The sequence below is a fragment of the Pleurodeles waltl genome, chromosome 11 (genome assembly GCF_031143425.1).
Source record: "Pleurodeles waltl isolate 20211129_DDA chromosome 11, aPleWal1.hap1.20221129, whole genome shotgun sequence".
NCBI classification, from domain to species: domain Eukaryota; kingdom Metazoa; phylum Chordata; class Amphibia; order Caudata; family Salamandridae; genus Pleurodeles; species Pleurodeles waltl.
Window position 1 is genome coordinate 33093553 of NC_090450.1, and position 16528 is coordinate 33110080.

A 16528-nucleotide genomic window follows, 5' to 3' on the forward strand; every position below is an offset into this window, starting at 1 on the left:
GCCGAAGCTGCCAGCACGGAACCCAAGGGGCCCCCACTGGCCTCACTGGGCCCAAAGGCATCACAGGAGGGTCAGGGCAGCCGAAAGATGAGGCACATGGCCTCATAAAACTCCCTGAGTTGGGCTGGGGTGGCTCCAGCAAACTCAGGGAGGCGACCCAGAACCAGGCTCAGAGGACATAGGGCTAGAACGACAACACTCCTCCTGTGTCACATCGTCCAAGCAATGGGGTGAAGTTGAAGAACCCTTGTTCTTTTTTTACTTCTTCGTGTGACCCAAATGTCTAGAGGACTTGAAGTGGGATGAGGACTGGTGGTGATGGCTCCACGAGCGGTCTCGTGACCTTCCTTGCGAGCAAGACCGGGAGCGGTGCGGAGCCAAGCGGCGGGTTGCTATAAGCATTAGGGACTGCTTCCTCAAAGCCTTCAGGTTCATGGCCCGGCACTCAGAGCACAACTTTGGGTCGTGGTTGTGCTCCAGGCACCACAAGCACAAGAGGTGCAGATCCGTCAGACATCATGCGGTGACAGGCATCACACAGCTTGAACCCGGTCTTTTGGACGACATGTTGATGCACCAGGTCGGAAAAAAGTTCAACAAAACGTTGAAAAGTCAGACAAAAAATGATTGAGAGTAGCTCTTCTCTAGATCTGTGGATAAGCTGGTGCAGAAAGTAAAGAACTGAAGTCAGTGCACCGGGGTGGTGCCTATATACGACCGCGATATCATCACAACAACCACAACGCCTACGACAGACGTTGAGTCAACCAACGGCACACAAGAGTACTGCTCGAAGAAAAATCTACAGATCCAGTCTGACACATGGGGGAAATTTTAAAGGAAGGAATCTGCAACTAGAAGTCTCTATCAGATACGTGTTACAGATATCAACGGCTAATAATTAGGAGTCGCACAAAGTGAAAAAAATGAGAAAGGAGTTATAAGACACCATATTTGCATTTACATCAAAATAAGAAAAAAGAGAAGTAGTTTGGCTGGGTTACCATTTATATGGAGAAATGATATAGCTGAGTTTGTACCAGCATTGCAATTTAATGTTCATAGTCCACAAATAATTTCCAGAACAAGTTTCATGTTTTTTTATTAAATAAAAATAATTTCATAGAGTAAATACACAATTTACTCAATACAAAAGTGAGGGGGGAGCAGTTATAAGACGTCTCAAACATAAGAGGGATTTAGGCTCACTGGAGGAGAACTTGGCATTTTGGGAAGCAGGTCTCAATTCACAGTTATTTCCCAATGAGATGAAGGACATTTCACAAGAGCCACACATCGTTTCACAAGAGGGTGATTACCTCAATGAGGAAATCACTTAACCAGAAGCAAGTATCACTTCCCCAGTATGTAGTCATCTTGACAATCAACCCTCACATCAGACGCAGGTATCAGTTAATGAGGCACCAATGAGAAGCAAGTATCACTTTACGATAAGTGACATCACAAGGCAAGAAAATGTGTCTTTCAATGAGAGGAGCATTGCTACAAAAAACAAGCAACAATGCAAAAAGTCAAGCATTAGTTGATGTAAAATTGGCATTACTTGAAATGAGACTAGCATCCTTTCAAGTAGACCAGCATCACGTCAACAGAGTCCGGCATTAGTTGATTTGAGATGAGCATCAACGTATCAAGCAAGCATCAGTTCATGTCAGGCCATCAGTTCAAGAAGCAGACACCAATTCACGAGAAGGTAACTGCACTTCACGAAGCATCAATTGTTTCATGGTCAAAAATAGATACTTCAAAGGAAGTAACTTGCCAAAAGACCAGCATCACTTCACAAGAGGATTGAATCTTTTCTTTAGAGGTGGCAGTCACTTCACAAAATACAGGGACTGATTTATGAGGCAGTTGTCATTTCAGGAGAGATGAACATGAGTTTCCTTCACTGAAGAAGGCTGGGGTTACGTTAAAGTGAGGTGTGCATCAAATTCAGAGAGGCAGTTATTCTTTTATGAGGAAAAAATCACTTCCCGAGGTAAGATCAGCCCTTCAACATAGTAAAAAGGGCACCTTGTGAGAGCTTTAAACTGTTCTCCAGAGACAAATGACTTTACAAGAGGTAGGCATCAATTCAGAAGGCAGGTGCCACCTCACAAAAGAAGGGTGTTGATCACAAAAAAGTAAAGAAATAGATGTCAGTTTATGTGAGGTGCGCGTCAGTTCACAAGTGATAATTATTTTCAAAGTGGGGAATGTCCTATCGCCAGGGTAACAATCTTCAACCTCACTTCACAAGAACTAAGCATCACTATGCCAAGGTTACAGCATGAGATTTCGGGGGTCACTTAATGACAGGTGGAGTTGGGCTGTGGCTTCATGTAGCCTATATTAATGAGGAGAGGGGTGTCTCTTCAAGGGCGGTGAGTGGCATGAGCGAAGAGGCTGACTCTACTTCACCAAAGAACAACATTAATTCCTGAGATATAAGCATCAATTTAGAAGGGGCGACTGCCAATTCATGAAAAATGGGCTTTCTTTCATAAGAGGCATGCTTGTCAAGAGACAAGTGTCACTTGACTGAAGAAACACTTTGTCAGATGTGGGGTGGTGAGTTCACTTTAAGGGAAAAATCTCACTTCTAAAGAGGCCAGAAGGACTTTCTTAGGTGTTGGATGTAACAACCAATTGAAGAAGAAGCAGCAAAGTGGGTTTTACAGCACTACATTGAAAACAATTTGGAAATCTTTTTTTGTAACTATAAAAGGCTCTTTTTTCATGTTTTAGACTATAATGTTTGTGATAATGATTTGCTGCTTAGTAACATGTCTGCAGAGACCGTTTCCATGTCAAGGAATATCCCATCAGCCTAAGATCTCAAGATAGGAAACAGAGTGCTAAATGCTCAAAAAATAACCATACTCTATCCTGCTCCAACGAGTTTGCATTATCTGCTGCAGCAATTTCTCCTGGATCATACACCTCATCACTAAAACTGTCAGTCATCTTAGCTCTATTCCTGCACAAACAGGAAAAGGACTTTTTTTTACAGCTTCATGTAAACTGACTTCTCTAAAATTCAGACAGAAAAAGTGAAGTCAGAATCACTGTGGCTGTAAATAAATCTAGGCCCCAGTAGGCTTCAAAATGTTCAACCCAGCAGTAAGGAGGTACAAAAGTGACAAGATCATACTGCAGTTTTTTCTAATGTTTCAAAGCCTGCTGCAGTCTTGGTGCTCTAGGATAACTTTTCAATTACCTTCAGATTTCATATTCCAGTCCCTCATTGTTTACAGCAGTCTCGTCCAACGTTCTGCAGGAGGCCAAATGTAACATTTTACCCAGTGCATCCAATAAAGTATCATACAAATTTACTCCTCCAAAGACAGGTGAGTACAGTCATGGACATGTTTACAGCACGCAGCAGAAGCAACACATTGTCTTAAGTGGGGAGCTGCAACTTTGGTCAAATGCATCCCTTGCAATTCGTTGTCACTCTTTCTCCCGTAAAAAAAGTGTTCAAAGTGTGCACTCCCAACCGCGCTTTTACTTACTACAGAGAAAGCTCAAGAGATCACATTATCGATGCTCTTTGGCTACATCTGTTTGAACTTGGTTTACTAGCTGAGCCACAAAAAATCCAAAGTATATGAAGAGATGACTTACTGGAAACTGTAGTCCACTTTAGGGTAAAACTACAATTGGTGGAATTGTATCCTATGATAAGACTTCCCTCTTTTTTTCTCTTCCCACATGCTTGATTTCAACCATATAAACAAGCCGCTGAACGGACATCCTCTGGCTTCATCTATACACCATCCCAGACTCCATGGTTGAAACCTTACCATATACCAAAGTTCACTTTCCGGCCAGCACACAATGGGGAGTGGCTGTTCCATCTAGGCAGTCCTGGTTTGCTTGGTCAACGATGGGGGAATGCGTCAGTAAAGAGAATGACCATGGAGGTGTAGGCTCACTCCTGACGTGCTTACAAGCAATCAGCCTCCAGCGTTACAAGTAAGGATCTCTTTTCATCCACAGAAGTTAGAAACTGTTCAGTTTTCTTATCCAGAGGTCCCCACTTCACCTCTTCATCACATGGGAGACAGAGAGCTATATAGAAAAGAGAAAGTGCATATAAGAATGAAAATGAATAGTGAGATTCAGTCTATGGTATTCACTTTCAGTCGGATATTTTGACCTACACAGTTAAGTACTTTGTTGCTTTGGAGGCACAAATTCTAGTGCAGTTTAAGACACTCTAACGAGAAAACCCAGCACATTTTACTTTTGTTCTGGCACGGTGACTGGGCTAATGAGCGTAAGAGCTCAAATTCAGACCAAAAACTGATGGAAAACGAGTTTTCAGATCTGTGGGCCACAGACTGCGTACAATTGTTCCTCCTGAGAATTGATAAGATTTCAGGCAATATTGTTTATGTACTATCATGCTCGCAGACGGGTTGATTACAGTAATAAAGATTGCAATTTAAAAGCTTCTCATGTCTTACATGGAAGCTAGCATGATTTTCTAAAAATGAGGATAGGTGTGAAATGAACAAGTATGTCTTCACAACGGCATTCATCTTTCCCAGGGGGTCACTAGGAGAATGGGGTACACATGTAGTATATTGGTATAATTCAGAGGGGCCCATGGTGAAATGATTGCTCTCTCATTTGCAATGCAGAAAGGTTTGCAGTTTTTTTGTTTTCTTTTTTAACCTACAGTTGCAACAATATGAAGAAGGGCTGCTGTGTTTCAGAGCGGCTTTGAACAACATCAAAGGTGAAACGTGAGATAAAGACATCAATTTTCAGGACACCTAACCCTTTGAAGTTTTCTATGACCCCTAAACATGGTGACAACCTAGAACAGTTTTTATTACAGTACACAGTAAAGGATTCTACAATATATGAATGAAGTGAGTTTTGTTTTTGATTTGAATTGATTGCAACTGTTAAGTATTCTGTATTCTGTGAAATCATTTTGTCATTATTTCCTTTTTGTTGTGGTTAAAAATCACCATTTGCAGCTTGAAGTTTTCCTGGTTTATCAGAGCATGGTATGTGTCACGCTTTTTACTACGGGACACAGGTTTAAAATATTTTCTGCTTTATGGGGCTTTCTCCTTTTGTTGTAGGCCTCGTTAAGTCTTGTTAACTTTTAGGAAGGAGAGTCTAGATAAAGTAATTTTCTTTGGAACTAATGTGACTTCTCAACATCAAAATGGTATGCTTTCACTGGTGCCACTGGATTTTGATGAATGTTTTGATAATGATCCCTACAAACAGGGTGGAAAACAAAACTATCAATAGCAGTCCTGTTTTCCACCAAGGTTAAAATCTGCTGATGTGAAAAGCTACTTCATGAGCAATTTTACAAAATACCTCCTCCACCATTCAAAAGTCTATGCCTACAAGATAAGCCTGTGCATTAACTGTGCAGAGGAAAGGAGTCCTATTACAAGAAACACAATACAGTGTCCTGCCAAACTACCGTCACACTTCCATCAACCCATGTCCCACTTTCCTTCCCTCCTCCTCCCATTCCTAGAGCTGTGCTCTCTGCTCTCAATAAGAGGTGAGAGCATGAGTTCTGCATGCATCAGGTTTGTGAGAGCTGTAACCAGCACACAGAAAAATCTCTTCACAGGCATGTGTCTCCACTGCACCACAAGAGGCATGGAGACGGGTTGGCGGCAAGAGGACACCACCTGCCAGGAAGCTCGCCTACCTCGGGTTGGTGGAGAAGGGGAGGTGACAGTTCATTGTTAGGCATTTCATCTTCTCCTTCTGGTCCAACGGAGGCAGCAGATCACAGGGACCCCTCATCACCACTTCAAATCCCCGCTTTTCGATGAAATGATGTAAACCTACCTCGTCGGCCATTACGCTCATGCCAGAGCAGTGAATAACAGTTTTGAATCCAGTGCTGTTGATCGAGGTAGCGAACGAAAGCCAAATACAGTGATTGATCATTAATTTGGGCGGTACGATGGAGGTAAACATGCTTTCGACTTGCGTAATGGTCAAGTTACCCATAGGTTTTGTAACCTGAGACATGTAGTGTTTATTAAGATGCCAAATGCTTGATAGTAATGGTTTAGTCACTCTGGGCCAGTGTTGAAATGAATGTTTAGTGGAGTAAGCATGGCTAAGCAGCTTTGGGTAATGGCAGCTTTGCCTATTAGCTCCTGTAAACCTGCAGGTTTACGCATTTCATGCTTTTGCCTACTGTTTGTGCCCCAACAATTACTGTTATTGCCTTCATTCACAGATATGAAAGTGCAAGTATTTTTCTCTTACTCATTATATGCATGATACACTAGATATTCACTCAGAGTGTGTCTTATTATGATATCATAAAATGTGTTCATATATCTTCGGTATAACAGATGTGCAACTGAATGAATACGCTTATAAATGCTGGTGTTACATCACATAACCTTTTTCCAACACAAGATTTAACGTTTAAAGACATGGAGATGTATTTAGACTGAATTCACAGTTATAACAGGGAAGGGGAATCTTTGAGCTTCTAGGAGGAAGGGAGGTCTGGACTGAAAGCTGCACTGCAGGCCCAAGGCTGTGGTTAGCATTCTTGCTGGCTTCTTAACTGAGCTGCGCGCACAGAAGGAAAGGCTAAGATGGTAGGAGGGCTTTTTCTAGCACGCAGGGCACAGGAAACACACAGCAGAAATTAATCTTATGTTTATGAGGAATGTGAAAGCCAATGTCAAGAAACCTGCTTGGATGCACAGTAGGATTAACTTGGATCTACAAACCTTGGGAGGGAGTTTCAACATAGATAGTTTAGAATTCCAAAAATATATGTTGCCATTTTTTTTCGCTTTCATTTTGCTTTCAATTTCTGCGTAACAATTCTGTTTATTTTGAAAACGGGTATCCACCTAATGTGCACTACACTAGGGCATTAGTTATTAAAACTTTGTAAAACGTATAGTGTGGATTTCATGTGTGTTTGGCATGTGGGGAGAGGGTTCTAGAAGCCACCTATAGAGAACCCTGGAGTCTCACAGAACTCATCTTAGCCCAACACATCTCTCTCACGGACAGGGGTGGGAGGGGTGTGTGTGATACAGTCCACCAGATTTTGTTTCCCATAACTATAATTTTGGCAAAGCCAGCACCTTACAGAGGGGTAGATTAGCCACACTTAGGCCATATTTTGCCCTTGGAAAGTATAAAAACGTGTCAGAGGCAAATAAAGCACTTAGAAGCAGAATGTAGTGGACAGACCCATGGGCAAATCCACCACGGGGAGAGTGGCCCTCTGAGAACTGGCAGGCACAGCGTGAGTGTGATGCTGGTCCTGAAGTTACTCAGGGGACAACAGTTTGTCCTACTCCATCCTAACAACAGTAGAACAACCAAAGACCCCTGCGGAGATGAAAAACAACATCTGTGCGATCTGGAAACAGAAAAGATACCATGCACACCAGTGTGCCAATTTCCTGAGGCAACTGGAGCAGCTCCACACCCTGGTGCAGTTCAAATACTTTTTAATCAATTACTCAATAAGTTGCCAAAAAGATCTCACCCAACGCACGACAATAGGAACTTCAGACTTGGCACGCCAAGGTCATCAAAGAACAGAGTACTCAGCTTGGACCTCCAATGAGCAAGATTTAGAAAATAGCTTCAGCAGTCACAACATTGATAAGAGTCATACTAGCAATGGAAATCTGGATGGGTGGCAGTCAGTACCTTGCTAGGATGCAGAGATACGTCATATTAGCGATGGACTGACTCTTCAAATTTCAAGAAGAAATGTATGTTATTGGCCTGGATGCCTGCTCAGGAATAGCATTCCTGACAAATATATTTTTGTGCAGAATCACTCAAGGAAGCCCGGTCTGCCACAATTGAGTTGCTAGGGTTGTTGGCCTATCAGGCCCTTCATAATACAAGAGCAGCACCATACAATTGGTGGGGTCAAGATCTTGCAGAACAAGGGAACTGCAAGGTGAAGGAAGAACACAGCTACGAAGGAGGTGTTACCTGGTATACATTCAGTTATCTTGGTCTCAGAAAAACTTGTCTGCTATGACGTGGCACATTTGCCAAGTTCACAGATTGTGGTCTCACATTTAGCTGCAACATATTTCATTAAAGTTTAAATTATATTATTTATGAAATAATCTAAGTAAATTAAAACAATAATTTTAAATTAAGTTACTTTAATTCACTTTATTATTTCTACAGCATCCTGCAACTAGGAGGAGCGGCTAGAAGGATGGTACCCTTGATGGGTGGCTGGGTGGGATCTCTCCTGCTATAAAGATGTTTTTTGGAAAACAAAGTTTTTGGGGAAAGAGTTAACTCAGTCAGAAAAGCTTGCCATCTCATAGTATCAGCTCTCATGTATCAGTTGAGCAGTTGGTTAAATGTTTTTCCTCTAATTTCTACCAATTAATAGCAGCTTATGCAGGTATCCTATTGACGGCAACCGACTTCTGTTTATACTCAAGGTAGAACCTCACAAGGGTGTTTTGGTGCTCCATGAATGTCCACCAAACAATGCTCCTGGACCGGATGGTATTGTATCCCCATTGATCTCCATATCTGTAACATTAACCTATGGGCTTCCTAGCTCACCAACATATTTAACAATATAAAGTACACAAAGTTAACCCGGCTCCTGGTCTAAATCAATTTTAGGGCCTATTTTCAAAAAAGGCAATCGTACAGAGCCACACTATTACCCGCCCATTGCTTTAATCGATTCCACTGGTAAAGCACTAGATAGAATTATCTTTAACAGGACTAAGCTGTGGGTCAAAGAACATATCATCTTGAGCACTTGTCAATGTTTCTCAGAGACGGTCTGGGTACAAAGGAGCAGTGTCTAAATCTTAATCTTATTATTAGTAAATATACCACTGCTATGTGCTGCCCATTGTACCTGGCCTTCATGGACCTATCAAGGGCTTTGAACCCTGTTAACTGGTCAAAATTCTGGCGGATACATCTGTCTGTGGGGATGAACCCACTGCTGGTTAAATTTCTCTCTGTTCTTCATAGCGATCTATCTACACGAGTCAAATTCGGAATCATGGGAGAAAGTACCAACTCTTTTAGTCTACAAAGGGGGATTTTCAAGGTTGTAACTTCTTGGCCCTGCATTTGTTCATATTGGAGATCATAACTTGAACGCTGGATTAGTGAGGCAGGGTTTGCATGCAACAATCAAATTCCTCACTCATCCCTCTGTAGATAAAAGCGGACAAGGCAGTCCTGTTGGCAACTACCCACATTAGCCTTGACAAACTGGTATCTGCCTTAGATTCTTTCAAGACCAATTTGGACTTGGATATAAATTATTCTAAATCACTAATAATGGTATGTTGTAAACCACCAATATGAGTTCCATCTCAATTAGGCAGGATACGTTAATAAAGATCAAGTTTTCCCTGTTTGCGAGTGATTTTTAACAGCAACTAACGTTGGCACACTAATTATTTTATAATGAGACAAAAATTTCCACAATCTATAGCGGCTTTATTTCCTTCACTGTTTGGGAAACTGTAAACACATTTTCTTAGCATATAAAAAAGAAAAAAAAGTTTCCCCATCACCAATTATGGAATTTGGGGATACTTCAATACCATGGCACTGCAAACTGAGAAATACTGGTTTTCCTGGTGTGTACATTCTAGCTCCCCCTCCCATCAAGCTGCCCCAACTACATTTGTAACGAAGGGTTGAGTCTTTCATATATCGATTTGGCCCCCTTATTGCTATGGATATCTATACAGTAGAATGAAGTGCTACTTTACCTTATTGTTTAATCAGAGAATGTTTGAAATACAGTCACAGGCCTGACATCCAGTGATTGTTTTATGTAAAGCACACCTGCATTTTAATAGGCAGGAAGGATTTTTTTTTATTTTTATAATCCTATTTCCATTTGCAAGAAGGATAAATGTTGGCCCAAGAATACTTTTATAGATTTCAGGCAATCCGAACGTGCTTGTATTGTATTCAGTAAAGACACTGCTTATTGCTTGAGACCCCTCCTTTTTCCTGGGCCTCGCCTTTTGTGGAACATTGGCCACTGAGGGCGTCTTATTATTTCGCTTTAAATCATGCATAATGTGTTTTTTGGGGGTTTCCCTCTGGGCCAATATACAACAGACAATATTGCTAATTGCCCTTGTGATCATGCTTCAAAACATTAATGATTGCACTTTACTTTCTTCTGCAGATTTGTTTCCTACTCTTAAATAATTTGAATTCCGCTTTTAAAATTATGCTTAATACATTTATTCAATGAAGACGGCATGTGCTCGGAGGGCGGCTCCCTTACAACGTAATTTGTGATGCTGCAATTCTATGCATGTTAATTGATACGTAAGATGAGTTCTAAGTGTTTACATATTGTACTGTCTGTACTTTTATAATTATCTAAGAAATAATCCAATAAAGTTTTATGAAGATGATTATAACGAGTAGCAGCTATTTTGTGTACACAGAAAAAGTAGAAGTAGGTAGTTTGTAATTAACTATTTTAGAATGAACAGGATCACATTAGTTTCACATAGTATGTAAAATGTTATGGAAGTACAGGGCCATATCTAATATCAATAAGGACATTATTTGTTTTTCGGATTACAAGGCAGGAATCCCATTACCAAGTTCTGGCCAAGATGGATTTCTAGGCATAGCCCATATATGAAATTCATTAAGGTAAACAGAAAGGGTACACAGAGCGCAGACTCAACCATTTGAGGAGGACAGAAGAAGGCAGGGACAAGAAAACAATAATGATTGAAAAATGAATCATGTCACACAAGAACACTTACCTCTTGTAAGATTTGGCCGAGGGTTTCTATGCACTGCCTAGGCTTCCTAGGATATAAAGAAAGGCCAATTATTTACTTAATAACAGTTTTACTGTTTTGCATCTTTGAGTGGCCTTGATTCCTGAGCCCCGCCTTGTGAAAACAAATATTCTTTAAAAATTGAAACAGTCCAGAACAGCAGATGCCTCGCTAAATACCCATATAGTGTGTCAATAGCATTCTCTCTACAGTACCATATTTATCTGGAAATACCATTGTATTACCCCTATTTCAAAGTCTTCTCCTGCGCTTAGCAGATACGTTCCTCAGCCCAAATAGCGGAAACTTACCTACACAGAAAGCAATACTTCTGTGTTCTACAGTATGGACTTAAAATTGTTACATTTAGATATCTGAACACTCGGACCAAATGGATGCCTATGAGGCAGTAACCAATATCCACCTACACGAGACCACTGGTTTGTTCCAAGATTCAACTAAAAGATTTTTTTAGTAACAGGATTTTATAAACACACATTTTGATCAGGAACTGCCAGAGCATTTGGCGCCAAACTGGTCAAGAATAAATTCACTTCACCTACACGTCCTCTAAAGAGCTGTGCATTGTTGTTTATCTGTGTGTACGGAAGAAGGGATCCAGCAATTTACATTCATGCACCCTTTGTAGATGAACAGGCATCTTCTCAGGCTCCCCTTCTTGAACAAAACCCCGATTTTCCGTAACCCGTGGCCACTATGGTAGGCACAGAAAGTATTATCAAAAGTTGTGGAGGAAACATTTGAATATTGATACTCTTAAGGAAAAGCGGAAGGAATAGGTGTTTTCAAAACATATAACACAATGTATATGCCAATTTTATAAAAAACAGGATTTACAAGTGCCGTTGGCCACAGCTGAACAAACCCACTGTCAGACAATATTATATTGGCATACAATTTTAGAAGAAAAGATGATAATCTTCATCTACAGTAATATCTTCTGTTTCTTTACAGACACAAACCATCCAACTGTATTTATTCTGCTCTCGGCATTTCTACTTCCTAAACTGAGATTTCTCATGATTGTAAAAATACCAAATAATGTATTCTCATTTAGCTTGCAACCAAATACTTTCTTAAATTACTTTCTACTGGATTTAATGTGTGTACTTTAAATAATGTTAACATGTTGTGCTATTTGTTTCGATTTAAACACTGTAATGTCATTCAAATAAATAACATACAACATTCACTCCTCAACACACACGTTATTGCAAATGCTGAAGCATGAAATAACCATTTGGCTTTGGCATTTATTTCTAATTGTTAGGTTTTGCTATCCTTGAAATAATACATGGACAAATAAGAATACTAATTTTCCCAAGTTATTTTTTCTGGAAGCTGTATTATTTCCCTACTGTTTTTGATGACCAACACAGAGCTTGTATCAACCGGGTTCCCACATGCTAGTTGAGGAAAATCAACATTTTAATACGATAATTCATCGTTCTCTTAAAAACCTCACCAGACTTTTTGGTCCGATATAATAATGAAAAAAATAATACCCACAACAACAACGGCGGCAACCACAACAATAATAATAATGATGATAATAACCGAATTTTAGCATCTCCAGTATTTCCTTCACCCATCAGTTCATTTCACTTGGAACACTCCGTAGAAGCGGTGTCCCTGCTCTGTGAACTTTAAGACTGCCCCCTTTCATTTATGGAGAGAATCCTGCTTAACATTTTCATTTTGTCTTCCCTCCACACCTAAGGTGCAATTCTTCCTCTTAACAATGTGTTCCATTTGTTGAACACGATTATAAGTGGTTCCTGCCTTTAAAAATAAACATTATTTCTTTGAGCCATGTTGTCATTATCATGATAGATATACCTAGTTTCAATACTTTTCCACTATAATTATAATTTGTACTATTACACGCTGTAACAAACACTAATTTTTCCACATTTACAATGTTTTACAGTCTATATCTAATTAAAAGTCCTTTCGTACCTTTCTAGTTTAGTTGCCAAAGTAAGAGTGAAGTTTGCCTCCTGGTTGGGATGGTAAGTGGACGGGATCACTTGGTACTTCCCCGGGCCCAATGTGCACTGCAAAGTAACCTCTTGGGCATAGTGATGAGGCACGCAGCTCGCCACTGGCTCCTGATGAGACGAGACACAAGGATTCCTCGTAGCTTCCTGCAGATGGTAAAACCAATACGAGAATGAAGGACCAACACCCTGTGAACTGCTTCCATGCACTATGTTTCAAGTAAGTGTATCAGAGAGAATAGCATGGCTCCAAGAGGAGCAAACAGTGGCTAAATTTGTAGTTGAATATTCTAGCTAAAGGTTGCACAGCTGGTGAAGCAACAGCAACTTCCTAGCAAAGATTTCATTATGACTTCTAAAATAATTTGGAATATTTGAAGAGGTACACCTTTGGACACCGTAAGCAATTCTACATCAATCTTTCCAAAAAGGAAAGAAAAAAGGAAACTACTACATTCATGGAAGGTTTACTGAAGTTTTAGTTTTTTGATGGGTAACACCAGTATTCCTTTACGTGTACTAATTCCATTGTATGCACACTATAGCTGATACTTTAAAACGAGGGCAGAAATAACAAGCATTTGCAATGTAATCGGTCTCGTATTTGCTCCAGTTAGAGCTATTGGCATTGTAAATTCCTAACTGGACTTTTCTTGCCAAATAAATTGAAATTGAAAATTTAAACATTAGTTGACAAAAGCAAACCGATTCAAAGCGCCATGGCCGCCATAAGCGCGAAGGAGAGGTACAAAAGGAAAAAGAAGTTCGCTCACAGTCAAACATATCAGCAGTTGTTCAATTATCCATGTAACAGGGTGAGTCTACAGGGCAGTAACAAAACCTCCCCAAGAAGGGACAAACGTAAAGCATTTATCAATGAAAACAAAGGATTTTTGAAAGGCAAGCCCACGAACGAGTGAAAGCGATGGGGGTGTGGTGGGCGTGGTTAAAAGCCCACGATACTTACAACAGGTCAAAGCGCTCGACCTAAACATGTCGAAAGACTTCAGCAACAAGGGTTTAGGGGAGAGAAAAGGACAGACTAAGAAAGGAGCAGAGAGAAGTGGACAGAAACACAGAAAGAGACGGCTAATTATAGGGAAAGAGGAAAAGAGCAACAAAAGAGACACACTGGGAAAACAGGTGAGGTGCGGCAGAGAAATAAAAGTAACTGTTTAAGCGACGAAAGGAGTGGAGATCGACTGAAGGGGTGGTCCAGAAGGGAAAGGTATGGGAGAAAGAGATGGAGAATTATTGGTAGTGGAAATTCAGTAGGAGAGAGGAGAATGATAGAGCAGAGGAAGGCGCATGAGAGTGGTGGGGTGGCTAAGAAAACAGAGATGGTTCCATCTAGGGTCTCCAGCGCAGGTACTCCATCTACCCAGGCTCTAAGAGCATGTTACAAGGCTCTGCTTGATACATAACATTCAGCACGTCTCCAAAATGTAAGTACCGTGAGAGGTGCCTGTCACATGCAGTGCATGAGTGTCTGCCCACGTTACAAACAGTGCTATCTCTCCTGTCTGCCTACACTATGCACAAGGTAAAAACATCAGTCTCTTATAGATGCCAATCAAAAGCCCTCAGTTACCACAGTGCACTATGTTCTCCTAGTGTGCTTGTCTGACTAAGCCCATGGTGCAACCTGTGCACTGCCTCCTTCGGTCCAATATTTCTACAGATAACAGCTCTGTGCACAGTGCAGTGTCTCCTCCCTATGTGCCTGTCTAACTAAGCCCAAGGTCTAACCTGTGCACTGCCTTCTTTGACCATTTTACCTGCCACTTATACCATAGAGCGCACAGTGCAGTGTTCCCTCCCTGTGTGCCTGTCCACAATAAGGAGTACGGTGCAAGCTGTGCAGCCTATGCTGCTTTTCATAGCGCCTGCAGTGCCTCCTCCGTTTCTGGATGTCTGCCTGTACTAAGCACATGATACACGCAGTGAAGAGCTTGTGGTCAATGCTTTTCCCCCTCCGTGTCTTCCCAGTGTTTACAGTCTCTCTTTGCCTACACTAAGCACCATACAATAGTCCAGTGTCTGCCTGTGATGTGGCATCCCACACTAAGCACACTGTACAAACAGGCAGCGTTTCCCCTCGTGCTGCCTTGCAACACTAACCATGAGACAGCCAGATCACTATTTACAACCTGCTTGACTACACTAAGCACATGAAACATATCCGGTGTTTACCATTTTAGCTGGCCAATCAAATGTGAATAACTTAATGACACATACAGAAAGCCCAATGTTTACAGTCTGGAATCTCTAAAAGGCACACAAAAGAAAAAATGAAAAGGAAAACAGTTGACGTAAGCGAGCCGATTCAAAACGCCACGGCCACCATGAGTGTGTTACAGAAGGAGACACACAAAAGAAAAAAGAAGTTTGCTTGCAGTCAAACATATTGGCAGACATGCAATTATTCATGTAACAGGGTCAATCCCCAAGGCAAAACGGCCCCAAGGAGGGCCAAACGGAAAGCATTTACCAATGATAACAAAGGATTTTTGAAAGGGAAGCCCATGAACGAGTGATAGTGATGGGCGTGAGGTGGGCGTGGTTAAAAGCTCACATAGATATCAAGACGTCAGAAAAGCAGCATCTGCGCGCTGCTATGCTGAACCTAAAAAGGGTAATTGCAGACATAAGACAATGGGGGTTATTCTAACTTTGGAGGAGTGTTAATCTGTCCCAAAAGTGACGGTAAAGTGACGGATATACCACCAGCCGTATTACGAGTTCCATAGGATATAATGGACTCGTAATACGGCTGGTGGTAAATCCGTCACTTTTCCGTCACTTTTGGGACGGATTAACACCTCCTCCAAAGTTAGAATAACCCCCTATATGTTGTACAGTATCTTACAACAGCCTGTTTCTGCCACGCACTGTGTGTGAAATATTTCTGTCGGTTTAGCTTTGGTGATGAACAGCAAAGTGATAACTCCAAGGCCCTGTGCTCACTGTGTCACTGGAGCCAAGTTACACCTCACTGAACAGCCCCAATTAAGGCGAACCTGGTCTTGGATTGCTTGCTTCCTGGTTCAGGGAGAACCTGGCCTGGCAGATCAGGCTGGACTGTTCCTATCGTAGCAGGGTCAAGACTCTATTGCATATGGCTGGGTCCAATATGAGATGGCATGGGGAGCAAGAGAAAGATAGGTTGGAATGTTACCCCAAGCGACTGCCAGTGGCTAGAATTACTGCAAGCATTTCTCCCATCATTTTGCTGCTGGGAACTTGGAGTACCCCAGCATAAGTACTGTCAATAGCAGCAGCAGTGGAATTGGTCCCGAAGCCATCAAGAGTACCCTGGGGAGGGACTCCACTAATTCCTGCTCTGGAGAAGAGAGTGCACACAAAGGTTTCCTGCACCAACTCCACCACTCATTTTCTACAGCAGGGATCCTGACTCCAGCTACAGTAGCTGCAGCTGGTCCTTTGACTGAAGAAACTGATGGGGAGGGATTTAGAGTGGGGTGAGGGGAGGGGAGGGATAGAGTACACTCCTAATATACAATTTGAAGGACCCATTATTTGATGTTATGCCCTTCAAAGCTTACAGAATGGAGAATACTCACCCTGCCACTGGCAGCACCTGCTCCTTCCAGGACAAACTACAGCGACTTCTCTACTGCATCTGGGAAGGGAAAGGAGGTCTGGTTCTGCCACTCTTTGCCCTTGTACTGACACTCA

At 41.6% G+C, this 16528-nt stretch overlaps 1 protein-coding gene across 1 annotated transcript in view; it reads right to left on the reverse strand.

The window, feature by feature from the left end:
* Positions 1 to 1085: 1085 nt before the first annotated feature.
* The window catches only part of CAPN10 (calpain 10), a 53330-nt gene continuing 37887 nt past the window's right edge, over positions 1086 to 16528 (reverse strand). Inside the window, exons 10-12 of the mRNA XM_069212921.1 lie at positions 12789 to 12976; positions 10791 to 10836; positions 1086 to 4077 (exon numbers count right to left, since the gene is read on the reverse strand). Of these exons, the coding sequence (XP_069069022.1) occupies positions 4048 to 4077; positions 10791 to 10836; positions 12789 to 12976 (264 nt within the window). The 3' untranslated portion in view covers positions 1086 to 4047. The remainder of the gene's footprint in view (positions 4078 to 10790; positions 10837 to 12788; positions 12977 to 16528) is intronic.